Consider the following 25,722-nt stretch of genomic DNA (forward strand, 5'->3'; position numbering starts at 1 on the left):
TGTATTTGGCTGAAAATGCTTCAATTTGCCTTTGTGCTCGGTACTGGGTTTTGGGCAAGTCTCCTTTAATTTGACACCCTTGGACTTTCCTTTATCTAAGTCCAATGTTCAAATATTAACCCAAACACTGGCACTCTCGGAATTCCAACAGATTTTTTTTGTGTTATTTTTACCCTTCTCGTGAGAGAAAATTGTTGGATGCAACGGGTCCTCCTTGCATGACTTATGTGGATATATTGTTCAGAATCATCAGGCCATATACAGGCATATATATATATGTATATATATATATATATAGATATAGATATATATGTATATGTATGTATGTATGGCCACAATCTAATAACTCGACAAACCTTAATACTGCTCACTACAACAGATAAAGCGTTTTAGCGCGGAAATGATTCCTACCCTTAGAGAAACTTCGTATATGCTACATTCATTGGAGACCTAATTTGAAAACCTATATGCATAGGTAACGCTCCTGCACTAAGGTTCTTCATATTTACACGGTTACACCTTCTGAAACAGGGAGATATAAGTTCATAATAATGGAACAAAGAATACATATAACTACGGAGAATACGTTGCAGCTGACTATGTTGGTTTGCGGGGACGAGCAGTCCATAGAGAACTGAGGGCACGTAACCGGTGAAAGTACTCCCCCAGTGCAAGCAAGCCTTGCGCTGCTTGGTGTGTCGTGAGGATTCGAGACATTTGCTGCAGCGTTTGCTGCCGAAGGTGATCTGCCTGCCATGGACAAGAGAAACATACTTTCTACTTCAGCAAACTAATTAACAAGGAGTCAACTGTCAAAAGGTATTTCATGCTTTATGCTTATTAACAATTTCTCACCCCATTGAAGCTTGAATTCTTCAGTAAGTTCATGAACTTATATAGCAGAATCTAAGTCAAATTGTGCTGAGGCATTTTTAAGGGAAAACAGTTCGGTTACAAACTTTTAATAAAAAATAGAACTGAAGGGAAAGTGGGACACCAAACAGAGACTCAAGGGGCTCTAAAAGTGAGTTTATATACGGCTTATGCAGTTAGTAACCATTATATTTGTACATATTACCCATAATCTAAATATAATTAGTGTTGAATATGCAATTTCATTAAATCCCCAACACTAATGAGATTAATTGCAAAAACCATTATTGGAATCTGATGCATCACCTGGCTCAAGAAGCTCTCTAGTGCTTCAAGCTTCTCAAGTGCAGAAGCCATCTGACACCCAAAACTTTCTCCACTCATTTGATCAGCTGCTATGCTCAATGCCAGAGCCTGCTGCAGTTTGTCCATTCCCTGTGATAGCGCATCCTCCGCTTGCTGTGACGATTGCCGCAGGTTACAGAAGTCCAGACGTTGTTGATCAGTCAATGGCTGAAGCTGTGGCAACACAATCTGAAAAAGCGAAACAATATGCACCATGTTACACAATAATAAAACCGTACAATAACTCAACAGAAATAATGTGAACTCAGTTCAGCGTTACATTTAGCAGCTCCGACGGGCGAAATCCACCAATCCAATGAAAATGGCGTTCGACTGATGTTCTCCATATGCCAGACAGTAAGTAAAAGATATCAACCCTTGCAGCATCTGCCTTCATTCGGAAAAGAATGGCATAGTGGTTCAAGCCACAGTCTACGAGTTTTCGAAGTTCTATGTCTGTTGCACGATCATTCAGTGCATTTCTGAGCTCAACAATTTGTCTGTGTTGTTCTTCAACCCAGTGTCCATATTCCATCTCAAATGTAGTGATCCCTGCAAAGATTTGCAGATGGAATTACAGAATGGAACTATAATCACAATAATCTACGAGAATCACTTAAAAATTCTCAAAAAAATACAAAAATTGTGATCAGGTCATTAATATAGGGAGTTCAGAATCACAAACCTGAATTCAAAGCTCCATTGTATCCCATATGGCTAGTACCTAATGAACTGCTTGCATAGGCACCCTGCAAATCAGGCAGTTACGGGTTCATCCAATGATACTAATTCGATTCTGATTAATAAGGAAATGCATCGGGTAACATGAACAAAGATGAAAAAAGTTTCTTCTTTTAACTCACCTGTTTTCTAGCTCTGTCAATTTCCAGCTCCAGCTGTGCCAATTTTAAGCGGCTTGTTTCGAGTTGTTGAACATAAGCCTGTGGTAGTACAAGAAATCATTCAAATAATTTCACAAGTTGTAGCAATGAAATAGACCAATAAATCAAGGCATGTGAATCCTACTCACCTTTTTTCGCATACGACTCTTCCGTGCAGCTTCACGATTTTGTTCTAACCGTCTCTGCACCTGTGTATATGTGCACTTCATAATCAACTTACACGAAAATGAATACAAAAAACAAAAATTGCATCGATGATAGTATGATCTTCTTTATAATTGATGAGATAAATGAACAAATAACAAAAACATGACACAAATATGTTGCCTTGCTTGGAAAGAAAGACAGACAGACAGTAGGGAGAGCAAAGCTATATCACCTTATCAGCAGATCTGCTCGGTTCGTGATCATTTCCGTTTCCGGAAGGCAGCATGGGTTCATGAGAAACAAATCCAATCTAGAGGAAGCAAAAATCAGAAAATTAGTTGAAGTTCATCAGTCAGAACAAATAAAATGAATCTAACATTGAAGAAAAAGGGAACAAAAGATTCATTTTTCGGCTTCACCTTGTTTTCGATACCAGAATCCTCTTCTAGAATTGTGGAAGCAGCTGTGTTAGAGGTGTGATCACCTCTGAAGGTTTCTTTCCACACACCAATTTGGCGGAATGGCTCGTATATCCCCATTTGTCTTGAGGTGGCAAATTGAGTTGATGAATAGCTCATACTCTATCAACAAATTCAACAAACGAAACAAGTAAACAAAGAGATTTCATAACCACTCTGCTGCAAATTCACAGCTCCATGAATAAGACCAATAAATATGGCCCATAGGTATACGCAGATAGAATCGGTTACAAACTTTTAATCAAAAACATAACTGTGGTACGCCAAACAGACAAACTTGACTAGAAAATGGCCTGAAAATTCAGAAATTTAAAACACATAAGGTAACAAGCAAAATCCAAACAAATTATAACTTGAAATTGTCCTAAACTTCTAAGTTAACTACAGTATCAGAAAGTTGGATGATTGGGAACCTTCAAAACTTGGAAACGATTTGCATGGTGAAGTAGAAGCCTCCACAAAAACCAGAAGAAACATCAAAAAGCAAAGATGAAGCATGAAAACATGAAAAGCTTACACTTTAAATAACCACAAGAAGTGGATAAAGATCAGTAAAAAGTTGGGGAGGGAAGTAGATAATTGCTGCAGTAATATTATACGATGTAAACTCCTCGCAAGGAAAAAAAAAAAAAAAAAGATGACTTCATTTACCTTATAGACAATAACTTCAAATTTCAAAACTTTGAGTCATTCAATCAGACCCAACAAATTAATCTTGATTAATTTCTTCAAATGTGGGAATTTGGAGGAAGATGACGAATTGGGTTTTCTGGGTTGGGCTGGGAGGACCCTGGCAATTCAACACTCCCATCGATCATTTGGGAATCATTTGTCACAAAATTTCTCAGAGGCTTTTTAAGCACAATTTTGCAGGAACCCATGAGCCGTCTGTCCACCTTAAAATATTCATTCTTTTCCCAAAGAGCAGTAAACGTTAACGTAGCAACATCCCCACTAACGTCTTATTCATTACTTTTTTTTTTCCTTTTCTTTTGCTTTTGCCGAAAAAACAAAGAAAAGAAAATTGAGCGAAAAAGAGGAGAAATAATTGTGTATTTGGAAATTTTTTTATGGGTAGCACATAGTGTATCCTGAATATGCTATATTACAGTTTTATGATATATTAATAAAAAATAAATTTATTTGTTATAATTGGAGTGAAATAATAACGTCAAGTGACTGTATTTTTAATACATGAAAAAGTTACTCGTGTGCTAGACATACACAACGTAAGTTGGCTAATGTGGTGTATTGTACCTTGCCAATATATAACTAGTATGTTATTAAAATGTGATTTTATAGTTTGGCCCATTTGAGGGACGTCAAATTGAGCGACCATGAATCCAACCGATGAGATGTTAACACTCACAAGGATTTTTTTTTGTTCATTAAAAGAAATTTTTTCAAACAGCCGGGTACTCCACATATTATGATATAAGTAAAGTACATAATGATTTTGCTAACTCAAGGAACATAAAAAGAAGCGACTTTGAGTATCACTATCTATGTATTTGGTATCCTACTCAATTGAGTTGATTTTAACTCATCATACACTATTTTTTGGTTGGTAAAGAGAGCATCACTGCATCAAGTTAAAACCGACATGCAATACACCATACAAATGATATAATACATGTAGATAGATCATATTATGAGTATAATTATGTCACATAAATACAGTAATATTTCGGCATGAATGACGTCAGTTACTTTTGGAAGGACAGGTGGAAAATTCTGGATGGATTGTGAATGGATTGGTGACAGGTGAGGATAGAGAAGGCAATGTATGTACGTTTTAGAAGGGACCAGCGGCAGTTTTGTCATTTCGAGAACATGAGTTGGTGAAGTTGGGAGTACCGTCTGACTGTCTCAGGCTCTCCTTCGTACCAGAAGAATTGTACCTGCGACTGCGAGAGGCTAGAATTTCCAGCCACCAAAACCAAACATGGATGATGATGGATGGGATTTTTGTGTATGGGAGAAATATTTTCGTTTTAAACTACGTTTGCATGCTAAAAACTACAAAGTAACCAAAACAAAATTTCAAGTACGATTAATCACATTTATATGACGGTTTTGCTACTCTAGCACCTCAAGCACTAATCATTCAATAACTTAACTAACCACTTATTTAGGCACCACTTATTTAGGCACACTTTATATAGTAATTCAAGATCTTAACCATTTATTTTAGATCAATCATTCTTATCACATTTATATGACGGTTTTGCTAATCATTCAATAACTTAACTAACCACTTATTTAGGCACATTTTATAAAGTAATTTCAAGATCTGAACCATTCATTTTAGATCATCATTCTTAGATCATACCTGTAAAAAATCACTCAAATTTGAAATCGCTTAGTTGTCTAATTATTATTTTGAACATTTCAATATTTATCGCCAATATTGTGTTCGTCTATTTATCAAGTCAAAATTGGAGGGTTAAGCATTTACTGATTTTAGTGATTTTTTGCAAAGTTGATCTTTCAATGATAAACTAAAATAATGATTCCTTCAGATTATGCGAAACATAGTGAAGCAAGCCTAGAAGAGTGGCTAGCGTTTTATTAATTGAGTTAGCGCTTGAGTGTTCTTGATTACAATCAATCTTGTATTTGGTTTGGTAATTTTCTCCCGAAAATAGTTTCGATTATTTGATTTGTATCGTAATATGATTTGTAGAGGATCCGATTATAATGGTTTTTATCTTTAAATAAAATACAAAATAAGGTATTGGAATAGTTTGTGAAATTGTATATAAAAGAATTCCAACTTAGATCCTAGAATGATTATTATAAGGCTTGAAAAGTGAGAGCATTTTTACTTGCAAGAATGATGGTAAGAAATGTGTGTCATTCTTATTTATGTCATATCTGATAACAGTATTGTAAGAACTAATGGACTGCAGAAAAATGAAGGAAAGGAATGCAGTTGTAGAGAGAGAAAGAGAGCTATGAATTTCAATATATTTCACCAAGTGAATTACAATGACAATTTACACACTTATATATAGCTCAATAGTTGCCTTGCGCTCTAAGCTATTAGCACCAACAACTCTAACTAATAGCTGCAACAATTCTAACAAATTGCCACATCAGCTAGCTAACAACCTTACTAACTGTTTTGCCATATCAAGACAACTAATCATTAGACAATACTACCATTCAGTCAATACTAGGCAATATCCCCCCTCAATCTTAACTTGGGTTGCCAAGTTTAAGATTGTAATATTGCTTGACAAATGAAGGACCATGTAACCCCTTGGTTAGTATGTCAACTGATTGATCTTCAGTAGGAATGTAGCTAAGTTCCAAGTCACCTTGTTGCACTCTCTCTCGAATAAAGTGGTAATCGGTATCCACGTGCTTTATTCGAGAAAGAAACACTGGATTTGCATTCAATGCAATCGTAGACATAATGTCACAATGAATGACTGGAGACGTAGACAAAAATAATTCCAAATCCTTCAAAATATGCCTGATCTAGGCTATATCAGCAGCAATATGAGCCAATGCTTTATATTCTGCTTCTGTAGAACTCTTGGAAACCAAACTTTGTTTCTTTGACTACCAAGATATGGGATTGTTGCCAAGGAAAACAATATATCCTGTGAAACCCCGTCCCAAACTATGTAATTTTATATTCACGAATTTATAAAATCACCATTTTTTTACCTCTTATTCTTTACCCAACCCAGATCCTATTTTTGGATTTTCTCCTAATTCTCCTCCTCTCTCTGCCTGCCACGTGGCAGTTTCCTATCTCCCTCTCTCTTCTTCTCTCTTTTCCCCGGAGACACACACACTCTCTATCTCTCTCTCAGCTCAAACACTCTCTTCTCTCGCTCGAGCTCTCTCTCAGTTCACTCTCCCTCTCTCGCAGATCTCTATCTCTATTCTCTCACCCTTCCGATGAGACACGAACACACCCAAGGAACCACCACCATCACCACCATCGTGTTGGACCTTCTTCCTCTCTCTCCCTCTTCCTTTGTGGAGCACTGAGACACCCAGAGGCCACCCAAACCTCTCCGGCAAACTCGTGGCTTTCGAGCCAAAATCTAACAGAATCCAGCCACTCACAGCGTGAGACAGGTACAAAATCTCTCCCTCTCATCTCTACCTTCATTTTAATAGGTAGATTGTAGGGTAAGGTGGTGAATCAGCGTCGATCGAAGCTCGGGAGGCTCCGGCCTACTTTCTCGACTAAAAATGGGTCAGCTGACCCACACCTGGAAGCCCGGGTCCCCTAGCCTAGAGTTTTGGGTCAAGCTACCAAGCCCAACCCAACTATTAGCCCAAACCCAAACCCTTTTAACCCAAGCCCAAATCCCTTTGGACCTAGGCCTTTAGGCCTTACCAACTAGGGCCCTCGGCCCGTTGAACTTAAACCCAAACCCTTTGGACCCAAGCCCAAAGCTTAGGCCCAAACCCAACAAACCCTAGGCCTAAACCCAACTAACCCAGACCCCAAGTCGAGCGTGAAGGCTCGTGGGCGCAAGCGAAGGGTTGTTGGTGCCAGCCCGTGGAGCATACGCATCGCCTTCCACGGCAGCGTCATCGACTTTTCCAGCCAACTTTTCGGCGACCTGTGGCAGTGAGTGAGAGTGCGTGTGGTAGCATGTGGGAGTACTCGAGGTCCTCCCTTATGTTTTTCAACATCTTGAATCCGTTTATAACGTCCGTTTTCCGAAAATCAATCATTATGATAGAGTTTTATTAATTGGACCCTTTATGTGCTTAGGTGCGATTATTAGCGGCGATTCCGTATTTCCTATTTTGCACGGCTCTTCGACGACAGTGTATCTGTGAGTGGACCTCTTCTAAAACGCATATTTTACTATTAGTAATGCATACATGAAAAGCATGATTTAAATGGTTACATTTTATGAAACGCTTCCTGAGTAAATTAGATTTACACTTCATGATTATCATGTTTTACTAAGAATATTTTGGAATACCATACTTTATCGAATTTATGTTCTTTGTAGTATATATGATGGATGACTATATACTATATATGAACATATTTTTACACTCTTTGTAGTATATATGATGAATGACTATATACTATGAAGATGTTTTGAGATGTATGTACTTACATGGGAAAGATTATATTCAATATTTTTGTGCTTATCTAGTGGTCACTGTTCTGCCTACGGGCGATGATACTTATATTGGCTTCGGTTGGGTGATGTAGTGGCCTACGGGTCGGAAGATATTCATATATTTGGCCTATGGGTCGGGTGATATAGTGGCTTTGGTCGATTATGATACCACTATTTAGCACATTATATACGATATATATTTTATGGAAGATTTTATGGCATGCTAGGGTTTTTCGGAAAACCTATTACATATTATACTATTGAGTTTCTATAAAACTTTAGGGGTTAGCACGTTGTTGAATAACTGTTTTAGTATTATATATCAACTTGGTCCACTCATGTTTGTTTTGCGCCCCCTCAGGACATAGGAACGAGGCATATGATCCAAGCTACGAGGCATTCCCCTACCAGTGATATCTTATCATCCTCTCTGCTTTGACACCATTGTAATAGCACATTCCGCTTGTATTCTGAATTAGATATATGCTCTGAACATGTCATGCATTATCACTATCTTTTTTTGACATTTGAATATTACTTTGCGTAGTTCGCGCGAAATTTATATGCATGTTTCACATGTTCTCGGCATATGCATTTATTAAATGACTTTCATCATGCTCAGGTGTCGGCCATCACGTGACCATCCTGATGTCCCCCAGACATCGGGATCAGGGCGTGTCATATCCAATCACAGATCTTCGAGTATTCAAACATGCGGCCCAATCTAAGTCTGAGAAAGTATTAAGAGTTGGGTCTGCATCCGATGAATACACAATACCATTCTTCAATGTTCCTTGAAGATATCTCAGTGTTTGTTTCACAACCCCAAGATGAATATCAGTTGGTGTTTTCATAAATTGACATATTGAATTTATTGCAAATGTTATATCTGGCCTAGTGAAGGTTAAATATTGCAAGGATCCAATTATACTTCTATACAATGTAGGATCATTGAAGGGAATTCATTTTGTCACTAACAATGAGTTGTGTGGTTTACATGGTGTTGATGCATGTTTGCAAGAATCCATACCAACTTTATGGATTAAGTCTTTAATATACTTTGACTGGTTGACAAAGATGTCACCACTTGGTTGATATGTAATTTGAATACCCAAAAAAATAGGTAAGTTTACCTAGATCCTTTAAGTCAAACACTTCAAATAACTCATGAATAACCTGATGTACTTATATAGACTTGGAACCTATCAAAATGATATCATTAACGTAAAGAAGAAGTATGATGATATCAGCCCCATCTTTCTTCATAAGAAAGCTTGTATCAGACATGGAACACAGAATCCCATAGCATTCAAATAGCTTGTAAATTTAGAGTTCTAGGCCCTTGGTGACTGTTTAAGGCCATATAGGGATTTGATGAGTTTACAAACATGATCAGAACAAAAAGAGTCAATAAAACCCTGAGGTTGTTTCATATAAACCTCCTCTTGCAAATCTCCATGTAAGAATGCATTTTTAATGTCTAACTGTTTTAATTCCAATGGTTCATTGCAGCCACTGCAAGAATAATCCTCATTGTTGTGTGTCTAGCAACAAGACTAAAAGTATCAAAGTAATCAATTTCATACTCCTGAGAAAACCCTTGAGCAACCAGCCTAGCTTTGTATTTGGAAACACTGTCATCAGGATTTTTTTCACCCTGTACACCCATTTACTACCAACAATTGACTTATCAATAGGAGATGGAACCAATATCCAAGTACTTTGTGCCCTGAAAGAGTCTTATTCTTCTTGCATAACATTTTGCCAATGTGATATACTTGCAGCTTTTCGAAAATTGGATGGTTCTGTGTTATCAGTAATCTCAGTGACAAATGAATATGTCACATCCCAGTTTTGGTTCCGCCGTAGCACGATATTGTTCGCTTTGAGCCCCGGCCACGCCTTCACGATTTTGTTTCTGGGAACTCACACGAGAACTTCCCAGTGGATCACCCATCCTGGGAATGCTCTCGCCCGAACTCGCTTAACTTCAAAGTTCCAATGGAATCCGAAGCCAGTGAGTTCCCAAAAGTCCTTGTGCTATATAGAGGTGGGCATGTACATATAAATCACATCACCCGTTCTCTGTTGGTCGATATGGGATGGTACAATCCACCCCCATTAGAGGCCCAACATCCTCGTCGGCACATTCACACCGAACGACAGAGTGGCTCTGATACCATTTTGTCACATCCCAGACTGGCTCTGCCGTAACATGATATTGTCTGCTTTGGGCCCCGGCCACGCCCTCACTGTTTTGTTTCTGGGAACTCACACGAGAACTTCCCAGTGGGTCACCCATCTTGGGAATGCTCTCGCCCGAACTCACTTAACTTCGGAGTTCCAATAGAATTCGAAGTCAGTGAGTTCCCAAAAGGCCTCGTGCTATATGGAGGTGGGCATGTACATATAAGCCACATCACCCCCTTTCCGTTAGTCGATGTGGGATGTTACAAAATAACCACCAGAGAATGGTTTATCTTTAGTGATTTGTAAGGTTTTCAATTCTGGAAAAATTGCAAGATATATCGCATAATTTTCCTCTTAATAGTCCCACTTTTCAATCTTGTAACCATGGAATGATGAGGAAGTGAATCTTTAGCTGTTACATGATGTTTAGAATTTACATTCAATTGAGATGAGAATGGAAGAATTACCTTAAGTTGAGAACTGTGATGGACATGCATTAAAGGTGATTTGTTTGTTGTAGGAGTAGAGTGATGGTGATGAGAAGTTGATTATAAAGATAACTGCTGCATATTTGAAGCACTGAGAGGTGAACTAGAAACTGGCAAATCCCCAATATCAAACCCTTGTTGCATATTTGAAAATTGTTGTTGAGAAGTATTCCCTGACAAGGATTCTGTTTGTAATTCCTGAATCGAAACACTATTTGATGGTGGTACCTGATCATGAATTGCAGGAATTGGCATTTGAATCACAACAGTATTAATTCTTGCATTCTATTACTGTATAGAGACATTAGAATCTTGAACTAGTGCAGTCTATATGGAAATTCATCTTCATTGTGAATTACATGTCTTGACAGAACCAACATTTTGTTCTGCAAATCATAACAGATGGCTCTTTTATACCCCAAAGCATATCCAAGGAAAACACATTTGGAAGATCTAGCTTGAAGCTTATTCACAGTGTATGGTCCCAGAAGAGGATAAATTGCAATCCCAAAAACTTTGAAATTATGAATATCTGGAATTTTACCAAATAAAAGTTGATATGGAGATTTCGAATCCAAGCATTTAGATGGCATTCTATTTATTAATAGCACTGCATGAGAACAAACATGATACCAAAACACTTGTGGCAAGCTTGCTTCTGTCAATAAAGTAATAACAGTCTCTATGACATGTCTATGTCTCTTTTCAGCAATTCCATTTTGCTAAGGAGTATATGGGTATGAGACCATATGTGTAATACCTTTTCTTGCTACAAATTCCTTAAACACTTTACTCATATACTTAACTCCACCATCAGATTGAAAACATTCAATTGAAGCATTAAACTGATTAAGCACAAAGCAGTAAACTTGACAAAGATTGGAAAAGCGTATGATTTATTTATCATAGAAAATATCCACATGAATCTTAAAAACTCATCTACAAATGTTATGTAGTATTTATACCCTTCTACAGACTGTGTTGGAGATAGCCCCCATACATCAAAGTGGACTTTCTCAAACAGAAAACTAGCCCTATCATGTCTAACAGGAAACAATTGCCTACACATTTTCCCTTTAATACAAAAGGAACACATATTTGACATGAATCTTTACAAACTGTAATATCAGCCCTCTTCAACATTGAAACCAAGACTTCCTTATATGGATGTCCTAGCCTTTGATGCCAAATTGTAGCTCTCATTTTTTGTCCCAAGAATGCAGCACATTTACTCAAACTTAAAGCAAAAGAATTAGCAAACACATTCACTAGAATCTTGAAGAGTTCCCCACCATCACTCATTCCTTGGTACAAAATCACCCTTGTTGCCTTGTCCTATATAAAGAAATCCACATCATCACAAATAAACCAACATCCATTATCTTTGCATAATTTCTTAACAGAAATAAGATTCACATTTATTTGAGGCACATTTAAAACATCATGCAATATCAAAGCATTTGAAGGAGTAATAATGGATAAGGAACCAATATGCTTGACTGCCAAACCTTCACCATTTCCAATAATGATTTTCTCATCTCCATTGTAAGGATTGACTTGAGATAGAGCATTGGCATTTGTTGTCATATGGTGTATAGCACCAGTATCCAGGATCCATGCATCACCATTTGAAAAACTATGTCCATTGTTCTGAAGACTCTTCCCATTTCCAGATAAATTATCACTAGTGTTCCCATTACCATTCTTGTTACAAAAGTTGCTCGAAAAAGATCTTGAATTGTTGTTATTGCTCCCTTTATACTTCATATCCCCCCCCCCCACCCCAGAGAAGTTATTCATTTGAAAAGACTTGTTTCCATTCCCCATGAAATCAGATCCTCCTTGAAACCCAGATTGACAACCATGTGATTGACTTTACCCTTCTTTACTTATCATGATAGATTGGCTAAACAAAGGAAAAATAAAAAAAGAAATCGCATTGAAATATATTTTTACTGACTAATCAGAATTGCTCCCTTCATAACCACCTTGATACCTTTGTGAATTAGAGCTCTCACCAATTTCAAAACCATTGTAACCACCTTGAAATCCATTGGAACTAGATCATTCTCCTTGAACATACATTGCTGCCATAGATGTGCTCAGAGATTTCATCCTTAACTCAATACTTGCTTCTGCTCCAAGAAGTTGAGCATTCATATCTTTATATGATATAGTTGAATCCCTAACAAGTATTACAATTTTAATCATCTCAAACTCAGGTGGTAATCCAGACAAAACAGCTATAAGAAAGTCATTCTCAATAATCTTTTCTCCAGCAGATACAAGTTGATCTATGATAGCCTTGACTCTTGGAAGAAATTTATTTACTGATTCCCCACCCTTCTGAATGGTGTGAAATTCACTTTTCAACTGATTGATTCGCACCATGGAAACATATGCAAGTCTTTCTTGTAGACAAGTCCAAGCCTCATGAGAAATCTTGCAACCAATTATATGCTCCATAGCATCATCAGGCAAAGTAGCTAGAGTAAACTAAGCAAGGCCAAATCTTTCTTTACCCAATCTTTGTAAGCCGAAGTGACCTCTTTTGTAACTCATGTCTCTGTATTGATCACAAATCTTGGAGGACATGGAGCTTCTCTAGTGAAGTAATCGAAAAGATCATAGCCTCTAAGAACTGACTGAAACTGAAAACTCCACTTGACAAAATTGTCATCTTGTAACTTTACTTTGAGCATACCAAGTAACCCTTCAATCTTTACAGTTGATTCTGCCACTTGAATGCAATCACAACTAATCTTGATCAAACAATTCTTCTTTCGTCATAGAAAACTGTGTTCTTGAATATCAAGAACAAAATCACAAATTTCTCAATAAACCACTCTTTGGCTATCGGCCTTTTTCGAGTGAAAAATAACAATCTTCAAAACTTTAACAAGTTGGCTATTGACTTTGCAATCTTTCATAAAATGGCTATCGGCCCTTCAATCTTGAACAAAAATTACAGACATTTTCTTACTGAAGCATCAAAACAAATAGTTGGTGTGCACAGTAAAATCAGAAACGAAGACTTGATATACAGTGCAATCTTGAACCTCGACGATCAAGAACTTCGATTAACCAACAAAGAACCTTTAATAAGCAAAGAACTTTGATCAATCAAGAGAAATTGCATAGCGGAATTGGCACCGAGGATCGACGGGCGAGTTATACCATGATAACAATATTGTAAGAACTAATGGATTGCAGAAAAATGAAAGAAATGAATGCAGTTGTAGAGAGAGAAAGAAAGCTATGAATTTCAATATATTTCACCAAGTGAATTACAATGACAATTTACACACTTATATATAGCTCAATAGCTACCTTGCGCTCTAAGCTATTAGCATCAACAACTCTAACTAATAGTTGCAACAATTCTAACTAACTGCCACATCAGCTAGCTAACAACCTTACTAACTGTTTTGCCATATCAGCACAACTAATCTTTAGACAATGCTACCCTTCAATCAATATTAGGCAATAATATCATGCGTTTAATTATTGAGAATCAAAAAGTACAATAGAGTAACTCATAATCTTCCCAGCTTGAGGAGAGGTCTATAATTGGTTGTCTTCTCTCTTGGCTGATGATTTAAATGCGGCTTTACTTAATCAAACTACGTATTCATGTAGAGTAATGCTAAGGAGACAAAATTTGTAGACAAAATTTTTGAAAACTAAAGGACATTGAAGTTGATGATTGGTTTATTACTTACACATCATTTAGTTTACAAATTTAATCTCCAAATTTAGTCTCACTGGAATTACCCATTCATGCATCACGTTACATCTACATGATAATATTTCACGTACATTTTAGCATATTATTGTTCCACACAAAATATACAGCACAATACTCCATGCTTGAAAGTTGAAACATATACTGTTAGTTAAGTTATTAGCATGCATACTGCATAATATTAGTGATTGAGGTGATTTGGTATGAGGAACCTCTGGATTTAGTTGTAGATGCTTTGTTAGAGGATAGTGCTACATAGCTTTCTTTCAAGTATTTGATGTATTTGGTGACCCCTTCTTTCCTTGATTTCGGGTTGGTAGACCCGACAAGGCCTTTTCAAGGGTCACTCTCTTTTATTCTGCTATCCTCTGGTCATGGTTCCTTATTCTCAATAATATTGTATATTTGATAAAAAAACATATAGTATTGAAGATTACCAAATACTTTCCGACAACAAATTTCCCAGCTTATCAATCTAAAGGAACACAACAGGGAAAAACAAGTAGATAATTAAAATGAAGAAAGATGGTACTTTCCCATCAACTAGGAAGCAATACACACACACACACATATACCACGGTAATAAGAAAGTTGAGGTTTCACCTTAAACCAATTGGCAATATGAAGAGTAGTCTAGATCACACACGGCGAATTTCAAGCTTAACACGTGGATAACACAACGGAATGACATGGAGCACTTGTGGTTTTTTGGCTTCACATGTAAGACAACTTGCTCTGATACCATAAAGAAAGTTAAGGTTTCACCATAAAACCAATTTGCAATATGAGGACTAGCCCAACCTCTTATAAGCTCATGCAAGATTCATTTTTTCATCAATGTGGAACCCGGGCAATAGGTGTAACTTAAGTGAGCCTTTTGCCAAAGGGGAATGTATACATTACGTGCATTCACAAGCAATTGCATGGCTTAGTCAGTTTTTAATTAACTTTGAGGAAGCGTAAACACACTCGGTTGCTTGGGGTTACGTAATAAGTTTAGAATAATGAGTATCTAACATTTATTTTGTTCAACTGTAAATTTGAATGATTGTTCGTATAATCTTAACATACATACCATCGAAATTCACAATACCCATCAGCATAAAAATTTGCCTACTTAGCAACATAAATCTAACAAAATAACATTACCCTACGCAACTTGTTGAAATATTGGCTTTCATATTCTATTGTTTTTTGGGTCTGGTAGAGCATGATGGTGCACTGCCACCGTGTATGCCATGCAAGACAAAGAAATGCTGCGTCAACTTAGCACAGACAATGCAAGAAAAAAGCAGGAATAAGCCAAAATAAAAAGAAAGATAAATATATAGCGAAGTGATACTTGGCCATTTGGTAATGTGGTCTCTCTTTTACATGATAGCCACTAGGTTGATCACCAATTATTGAGGTGCAATACTCAAATCATTGGTTCAAAATAATACTAATTACCACAACTAATCATCAATTAATTAGGTAGCCTTATACAAATAGATTTTTCTCTAATTAATTTAAGAACTTTCTGTGTTCATACTGTGTTAAATTAGCCAATATAATTTCACTTTACAGTAGTTTAAGGTTTGTAAAGTTATTAGGTTAATCTATAATATAAGGGGAGATTAATTAAACAAATACACAACTGAAACAATTATAGCGAGATACTATAAGTTTTGATAAGTATAATTAAAGGAGTTTTTACCCAGCTTTATTTTAAATTAAAAAAATTATATATGTAGTTCGAGTGGATAAAAATGTTTACTTACGACTCAGTCGATGTTCAACATTCTCGAGTCTCTTCTCTTAACATCGGTAGTATTGTAAGGTTGAACAAAAATATCACCAAATCTAGCTAATATCTACAATAAGGATCTGCTGTTGCCATCACATATCATAAACAAATTTTTTAAGTAATTTAAAATATGAAACTGGCAAATCTTGAGCTAGCACGCAGGTGTTTTGGGTACACGGAATTCAGTTTTAAAACGAAGAGACAGCCATGCATCATCTTCATCCATATAACTGTACAAAGGTAGCTAGGACCTAGTTTGGGAGTGAGGTGCTTCAAAAAAAAGCACCCATGAAAAAAAGCTGCGAGGGTTTTAGGTGTTTGGTAAACTGAAAAAAAAGGGCTTATTTTGGAAGCTGCTGTGAGAATAAGCTGAAATCAAAGGAAAAAGCTGAAGCTGCTATTTGCAGCTTTGGAAAACTGGCTTTTTTTCAAAGCACACGGAGCTACAGTGCTTCTTTAATGAAAAGATCCCCTATTAGACTGCTTTTTTTTTTTCCAAAAGCACTTTTACAAAAAAGTTTACCAAACACTCTGCTGATTTATTTCAAAGCCGTTTATTTTCACAGCACAGCCGCTTATTCTCACAGCAGCTTTTTTTCAAAGCACAGTAATACCAAACCAGCCGTAGATCAGATTACTTCAATAAATTAACAGAGGGCTCACTTTTGCTTTATTTATATATAATGCTTCAGGATGGGATTGGGACCGGGATTTCTTTCCACCTTTTTATAATTATTTGTTTTCACGAGGTAATGGCATCTGCTTCCCAACTCGCGTCACTTACGAAAATCTAAAGTGATTATCTAGTGCTTATACCAAACGCATCTCCAGCATAAGATCACTTTAAGAAAATCATTTACCAAAAGGTATTTTGTTTGGACTTTTGGCCTCTCCCGCCCACCTTCTCTCTCTTTATTTCTTTCACTTTTCATTTCTTCTTCTCAATTTCTAATAGCCAAATAATATATGAACCAGTTCTCAAAAAAAAAAATATATATATATATATATATATATATATATGAACCTAAACATGGGTAAATAGAAAAATTACTTTTGTTTTGTTGAGTAATGAAGAAAACCCTACATGATTCATTCTCTTACAGCTAGCACGTGTACAAGCAACCGTACAAGCAACGCTTGACGTTCTCAACGCAAGATTTATATCCTGAATTGTTTGAAAAGTTAGCTAGTAATTGATTCATTTTTAGAGAATTTTTATGAAAAGTGATTGGGCTAAGTTTATTTTGATAAATAAATCATGCTATAACTTTATTTAATTCAAAAAATTTAAATTTTAATGAAAAATCCTTAAATTATAATAAAAATGACAAAAGAACTTAAATTTGAATGAAAAAGACATAATTTTAATATTTAAAAAAAAATTTGACGCGCGGATCCACGCGTCCTCACACAAACTATTTATGAAACTTAACGGTATCACACTGTTTATAAAACTTATTACACTATTTATAAAACTTACGACACTGTTTATGAAACTTGCTACATTGTTTATGAAAAATTACAACACTATTTATGAAACTTACTACACTGTTTATGAAACTTAACTAAAACTTTACGGTACTACACTGTTTATAAAACTTTACGGTACTACATTCTTCTCTCTCCTTTTCTTGAATTTTCTTGGCACATTCTCACCTTCCAACAAACACATTTTCTTCTTCTAATTTTATTCGATACTCATCAAATTTTCTCTGTATCTCTTCAATTTTTTAACTTTCTACACCAATTACTTAATTTTCCTCTATTGTCCACCCATATGCGGCTTCCTCTTCTCCTCCACCTACAATCTTAACTTTCTACACCACGTGTTATTATGTAAGTGGTGGGAAATTTTATTTTTTAACATAAGAATCTCACCACTTATATAGAGACGTGGTGTATCACTCTATGTTCCGAGCACATTGAAAAATTGAAAAATCTCTCATCATCTTAACTACTATTGGGAAACAACACCACAAAAATAAAACTGGGAAAATGTAATTCAATTTGAAGTTTTTCTCTTATTCTAAGCAAAAAATTAAAAATAAAAATAATGGCTTAATGTTAGTTCACAATGGGGAGAAAACATAGTGGAAATGGGGGGCGTGGAGTGGGGTGTATGCGCACCAGCTCATGTGGTATTTTTTATGCTCTTTTTATTTTTATTTTTTCTCTTATCATTAAATAAAGTTAGTGGATGATTTTTTTATTAAAATATAAAGATTTGAAACCATTTTAATTAGTTTTCCTTTATTTTTATACATGTTAGAGTACTTTTGATTTGTTACGTACTATGCTTTTCTAGTCGGATAAAAATTAAGATTGCTTTACTATACCTAATCTTTTAAGGTTTAGGATTACTTTCCTGTTTATTTTATTGTTGGCCATAGTTTGAGATCGTTACCATCAAACCCTTGCATATTAATATTCAGTAAATCTATGATGTGCATGGATATTAAATGAACATGCATTAACCCTAATTACTTGTATACAAGGCTGACAAACCTAACCTGAGTTTGTAGCCATCTTTAGCACTCAATGAGTTAATTCTTAGGAGATTAGCCTTCTCATCTCTGTGATCACATTAGGATTCTCTGGTTTTCAATGGGACAAACCAATGTATATGGAACAAAGGATAGATTCCCCGAAAAAGAGGGACCAAGCATCACTATATATACATTGCAACTGCTTCCTCCCATTAAGTGAGCAGTTGCAATCAATTGTCGAAGAAACCATAACCGCATCATTCTAATTTCAAATTAGTTTCTTATATTTTTCCTCCAAATGGTTGTTATCCCTGGAAGGGGGATGAGTTTAGCCTCACAATGGGCTAGCAATAATGTGGTTCAAATTCACTTTTGATGAGAATCGAACTTACGACCTCTCACTTACAAATGAAGAAGAACATCATTAGACTGTATTACTAAATGGCAACCCTAAATAAAGTCTTGCTTCATATATAGCTCATATGACTTGTGTTATTGCATGACTTGGTGTTTGATCATGCTTACTAAAGAAAACCTTACATTTATTGCTTTCTTATTTGTTTCGTATTTGTCTTTATAAACACACCGTACGTTGTATTGTAACATAATAATTAAGTATAGCAAATTCTTTAGCCATGTTACCGCCTTGATAATTTATAGTCTTTTATTTTATTTTGTGTCTATAAAATAAGAATCAGAATTCGTCTTGTCTTTTGAATTTGTTAACATGAGCAACAATCACACATGTACAAATGCTTAAGCAATGTAACGTATGCAATTCAATAAGGATGCATTTTTTGACTTGAGGTCAAAGCATTTGGACTTTGTGGCTTTCACATGAACAAGTTTACATTTCTTCATATTCCCTTTTATAATTTACGTGTGATGTATTTCCAAAAGATGGCACAAGGTACACGCAAAGTGCAGCAGAATATGGCCTAACTGGCCAGTTGATTAGTCCTGCGATGAGATTCTAGTCCCATGTAATTTTGTGAACCAAGCTATCCACACGAATGGATCTTTGAAAATTCACCAAATACAAAAGCAAGAGCATTTCAGAGAATACCAACCATTTGGGTCTCATTATATCCCTCAATTTATACCTACAATCCATTATAAATGGCTTAAAAGATTCTCCATTAGCATGCTGGTGATTGTCGAATTACTCAAATTCCTATTCGTTGTGGGCAAATCATAGGAATAGTTAATTGAATTGATCATCATCAACTCCGCGCTGTAAGTTCTATCACAAACTCACTCATACACCAAACATGTCGATACTCTTCTTAATTTAATAATTTAAGTTATTGGCCCTAGTATTGCGGTTTAGTGAGATATTGTAGTTGTGACTCTCCTAAATAATAAGTTTAATATAAATTCTTATGACTGCACATTGTAACATATAGCGCAAATTCTCCAATTCCTCGCCACTAGTAAGGAAATATTTTCTTAATTTATCCAAGCCACTTTTTATCACCATTTGGCATAGAAAAGAGTTAGACATTGCTTTAATCTAAGCCACTTTTTATCAACGTTCCTTTCTCTTTTGATTGTCATGGCATATATATTTGGAACACTAGGACCCTTTGACGTCATTCACTTAATCAATAAGTAGCTACGGTTTAAAAAAGAAAATAAGTAGCTAGAGTTCATCAGGGCTGCAATAATTTGGCACTTCATACACTTTGACCCCCCCCCCCTCCATTCTTCTTTTTTTCTTTACTTTCTGCATAGATATTTGCCTCTAAAAAAATTGTACAAATAATCTATTCAATTTTAAAACGCCAAAAATAATTGAAAAAAAATGATTAAAATGATTAGATACTAAATTTTAATTGTTGAATTGATTAAAATTAAAGATTGACGACTTAGTGATCGAATATTTGATGATATAACGATGAGATTTTGATGATATAGTGATCATATTCTAATGACATATGAAAAGATCATTTTAACCATTTATTGTCAGGTCCAAGTACCATGAGTGTGATCCAAATTGTCTTGGTACTTGGTACTACTGTTTGGGAATATAGAGCAATTTGGTAAAACAAAGAAGGTGTTCAACAACAACCATACATGTTTGGTTGATTCTGTTGATCTTTTGCTCTGTCCTCGTGCATTATGCTTATTTTGGTGGTGTAAGAGGAAGACCTTTATGAACCATATATACTTGTTTGATTTGGTTCCCCCTAGGCCTAAGTCAAGCGGCACTACACTACAATTTGGATTCCTTAGTGTAAAAAGACAATAAAACAACAATAGTAAGGTGTTAACGTATTTTTTCATACAAATGAGACTCACATACAATAATAAGATTCACTTATATTACAAAATGTAGCAGTAAATATGTCGATTTCTGTGACCAAAATTTTATTGGAATAGTAATAAATTAATTTTAGATGCATTTCTTCCTATCAAAAGTGAATTGGAAGTTGTTTTCTTATTTGGTTTGAATCTATGAGCTTAATATATTCCTTTCTTAGAGATCAAAATTTGGGCTGAAAAGGGACAAACCATGTCCTAAAAACAAACCAGCTAAAGTGTTCTCTCTTAAAGTTATGGACAATAACTTATCGAACTATCACCGTGAGGAAATGACATTTTTATAACTATTTCCCACAGCTGAGGAACACTCTTTTCTTTATCCATTCTTCAGATAGAAAACTTCATTTTAATCCTTGGTAAAGATGACTTTTTGATTAAAACCATGAGTAAGATCAAAATCTAATTTTAGTCCCTTGATACATTAATAGCCTCATTTATTAATTATATTTTGATTTTTAATTATTTATCTTTTTCTTTCTATTTTTAATGTATTAATTTTATTTCATTATAATTTTTATTTTCATTTCATTCATCGTAATATATTTTGTTGTGAACATTTAGATAAATTAATTTTTGTTATACAATATATTTCGATGTACTTTATCTTCTTCATTTAGGTATATTAAATTCATTATAATACATTTCGGTGCATATATTTAGGTACACACATTTCGGTACATACATTTCGATACAAACATTTAGGTACATTAATTCAATATAATACATTTTCGGTACTAACATTTCGGTGCATACATTTCAGTACACACATTTAGGTACATTAATTTAATATTAAAACATTTCGGTGCATATATTTAGGTACATACATTTCGGTACTAATTTAGGTACATTAATTGAGTCTTTCAAATTTGAAGAATGTTAAATAAAATTAATAAATTAAAAAACTCTTTTTTGGTCAAAAAATAAATTAAAATTTGTGTATTAATAAATTTAAATATTTAATGGGAGACATTAAATAAAATGCACATTAATTATTTTGAATTAAGGACACATTAGGGACTAAAATCAATATTTAATCTAACACTAAGTTTTTTTAAAATTTTAATCTTCTGAAAGGATTAAAGTTCAAAAACCCCTTCTTCAGATTACCGTTTAGGATAATATTAGGTAGATCAAATTTTCTAACTAAAATTAAAAATTATGTGACGTGTCACTAATAAAAAAACAAATACGTTAATTAATACTTAAGTAATAATTCAATTATCAACAACCAGGTTATATGGTTTACAAAATCTGATTTAAATAAATGATCTTTCTAACGTTAACCTAACTCTTATTGCAATTCAGCCTGGAAAATGAACGAAAACAAAAGCAAAATTTGAGTGCTGAAATTGTCAAGACCACGTTGGCAAAAGGAAAAGACAGAGTCTTTTACTGATGGATAACCTAATTTATTTTTTCTTTTTTCTTCTGGATAAATGCATGTAACTTTTCTGATGAAGTTGAAAGTTAGGGGGTTCAAGTGCAACAACAATAAATACTAATACAATAATGAATTTTGGGATATATTTTGTGATTTTCAATTTTAACTTATTGACCAGTACATCGCTAAAACAAATTCACTTGAAAATTTTCCTACTACCTATTTTACCCAGAGCATATCATTAATTTCACCGAATCTTAAATTTGTTAGCTTATTTTTGTTCTTAGTTTTTATGGTCTTCTACAGGATTAACCAAGTATGACCATCTATGTACCACATTATTATATGGTGCAAACTCGATACCACATAATTTTGTGACACAAAGATAGCGTTCTTTTAGGTATCGTTTGGTATCCAGATGGGACGGAACGGAACGGAACGGGATGGGACAGAACGGAACGGGACGGGACAGAACGGGACGGAACGGAGACGGAGCAAAAATGCCCTCTGATGGAAACAAGGAGGAAGAAGAAGAAGACATAGAGGTTATAATTTTGTGTTCCAATAATGTAGAACGAGTCGTTCCAAGGGGTGAGGCAGAACGAAAATTCACCCAAAATTCGTTCCGTGAAACAGCGCGTTCCACCCGTTTTAGGCGCACCAAACGTGGGATATAACACCTCGTCCCATTCTGTTCCGTCTCGTCTCACGTACCAAACGGTACCTTATAGTACTCACATTTCACAATCATCTTAAATATGCATACGATAACTCATTTCATAAAATAGATCGATGACTAAATTTAAAAACAACAATTTAGTAGAAAACATTTTATAAGTTACTCTTTCAGAAATTCTCTCTACTTTTAACGGTTTATCACAATTTCATGAACTTTGGGCTTAACCAGGTCAAATAAACCTGGAAACCCCAATCCTAGTGGGTGAACTCAATTCCCATGAGAACCCAAAAGAAAGCCCATTCTGGAAACCAAATTCTAGAGATCCACCCTATACCGAATAAGAGATCCATCCCCCTTCACCAAAATAATATGAGATCCATTCTTCTCTTTTCAGATTGCTCCAATATTCTTTATATGATTGGATTTCTTTCTGTCTGCTGTGTTCTTCTCTTTGCTTGTTCCCAACTTCTCAAATCAGAATTCAGTTGTTCATCCGACTCCAGTTTTGTTGTATCCTAGAGGAAAGACCGTCATAACTTGCGAGACATTGTTTTCACGACAATGACTAACATGCGTCAACTTAAAATTTTGTCAATTCCAGCATCAACAAAGAACAGTTTTTACACTATAAAATTAGTATTTTTATTTTGTTGGCCTTATTTAGCACTGAAAATTATCATTAACTTATATTTATTGTATGTGAGTTCTTGCAGGAGAAGTAGCTCCAACAAGAAGTGTGTGGGATCGTTGGGTGTCTCTCTATCCCACAAAAGTGGCAAGAAAATATGGTATAACTGTTGAGAACTTGTTGACTCTCTCTCTCTCTCTCTCTCTCTCTCTCTCTCTCTCTCTCTCTCTCTCTCTCTCTCTCTCTAAAAATTGGATCCTCTACAACAAATCAACTTCATCCAGATCATTTCTGGCGGCTCGGATTTTGCTCCTAAAACTTCATATATATCGGCTCTCACTACTCCACAATCTGACCACTTTTCTTTATTCCTCACTCACACCTTATGTATTACTGAACTCATCACACATGGTTTGCATGTTTCCTTCCTTACATTTTTTTTTTCTATTCTTCAACAATTTATGATATACATGTACATATAAGAATTTAACATTTCTCTTCTGGATTGAGTGAAACTTAAATTTGATCATGCATGCTTCCTGGTATTGCATGCACTACTGTTACTTTTCCTTTCTGTGAACAAATCAATGTGTTTGGGTTAATATTTGAATATTGGGCTTAGCATAAAGGAAGCCCAAAAGCGCCAAAACAAGTTGAACTTGCCCGAAGCCCAGCAATGAAGGATGAAACAAATTGAAGCCTTCTTAGCTAAGGCATAGGCCACGTGCTTATGATTGAAGTGACAAGTGACAGAGACCAGCTCATTACCAACCAAAAAGCACTTTCTAATGGCATAAAGGTGTAAATATGAGATGACTCACTGCCTTTGGAAGCCCTCGGCCAAGAATAAAGTCCAGACAGTCGGGCCAAATTGCCTATAAAAGTCAAGAGAAGCACAAGAGACAAGGACACTCAAATAATCAAACAAACCACATACGAACTCTACTCTCAATCTAAATTTGCACCCATAAAGTTGAAACTGACCCAGATTTAGTCATTTTAGCAATAGTTCCCTTGGAAAAGATATCTTTGTCTAGTGTAAAAGCTTTGCTACCTTTCATAGTGTTGTAGTATTGATTCCCTCATGTAAAACCTATTTACCATACATCCATTTTAGCTTACAACCTCTGTAAACTCAAAGAGAAGTGACTGCAAGAAGTTCAACCTTGCCCGACAAGGTGAAATCTTGCTCGAGTCTCTTTGTCAATCCTTTAAATTAGTAGATATGTCGCTTAAATGTACTTTTCAACATATATTCAAGTTATTTCCAACTGTTTTCTACCTAAGAGTCCCATTTGCATTCGAATCTGGTTAACTTAATAAACCTATTTTCATTAAGAACAAACTGGGATAAAGAAAATGGTTTAAAAGGCTCTGAACTCCCCTCCTTTTTGGACATACAAGATTATGAACTAAAAGTCCTTGTTTACAAGGCAAGAAAAAAAACTTAATACATACTTAATCCATCTGTGACAATCCTTTGATAAACAAGAAGTTTAAGTAACTTGGGGCGCAAGTAATTGACTTAAAACACATTTGTTCTACATCTGTTATACTGAGATAGCAGTGGCACGCCAAGGTCCATGTTGGTTTTGATTGTGAGCCTCAAGGCCTACTCCTAAAGGCCCATAAAGGCACATTTGAAAACTAACTACTAACCTATCTTGCAGAACTCCAAGCAAGAGCAAGCCCAATATCACATCATTATACGCCAAGTGCATTTACTCTTGGGGAGCTATGCGAAGGGACAATTCCATCTTTGCCTCGAACATAGTTTTGGCATGCCCAGTGGGATCCTGATAGTCATGTATGCCAAAAAGAAGAAGGAATGAACGAACTTTCAGGTGGAACACAGTACAAACCACCCTATTGTCTATCAAGATCCAACATAACAGATCACCTGGAAGATTTTCCCTCCCTACACGGTCCTGCGATTCTGGAGAACCTAACTTCTTCTGAGAAGTCGGGCGGAAGGGTTACTTGCAAGCTACCATGGTGCAAGTGTTGAAGATTATGAAGAATATCTCTCTGGAGACTGGAGAGATGTCAGCATACTTTGTTCATTAACTAGGAGTCTAAAGATGAGGTTGGAGTTGGAGTATTCTACCCTAAAAGATTGTTATGTTAGGGAGGTGATGAGAAAGGTGAGCCCTGAGA

The 25,722-nt window shown here is 35.6% G+C and overlaps 1 protein-coding gene across 6 annotated transcripts; it reads right to left on the minus strand.

Moving 5' to 3' along the window:
• Window positions 1–340: 340 nt before the first annotated feature.
• LOC103401867 (transcription factor TGA7) lies at window positions 341–3,648 on the minus strand. 6 transcript variants are annotated; one of them, XM_070813888.1, is made up of 10 exons: window positions 3,160–3,617; window positions 2,982–3,039; window positions 2,687–2,848; window positions 2,500–2,577; window positions 2,249–2,308; window positions 2,082–2,159; window positions 1,904–1,967; window positions 1,499–1,770; window positions 1,180–1,407; window positions 341–750 (listed from the first exon to the last, which is right to left on the minus strand). In XM_070813888.1, the coding sequence occupies exons 3-10, from the start codon at window positions 2,843–2,845 to the stop codon at window positions 598–600; spliced, it is 1,092 nt and encodes a 363-aa protein (XP_070669989.1). In that variant the 5' UTR covers window positions 2,846–2,848; window positions 2,982–3,039; window positions 3,160–3,617; the 3' UTR covers window positions 341–597. The 6 variants fall into 6 exon arrangements, with proteins under 6 accessions (XP_070669989.1, XP_070669988.1, XP_028950792.1 ...); XM_070813887.1 differs by having other exon boundaries at window positions 3,001–3,039; window positions 3,398–3,589; XM_029094959.2 differs by having other exon boundaries at window positions 3,398–3,589.
• Window positions 3,649–25,722: the final 22,074 nt, after the last annotated feature.

The sequence above is a fragment of the Malus domestica genome, chromosome 15 (assembly GCF_042453785.1).
Source record: "Malus domestica chromosome 15, GDT2T_hap1".
Lineage (NCBI taxonomy): Eukaryota > Viridiplantae > Streptophyta > Magnoliopsida > Rosales > Rosaceae > Malus > Malus domestica.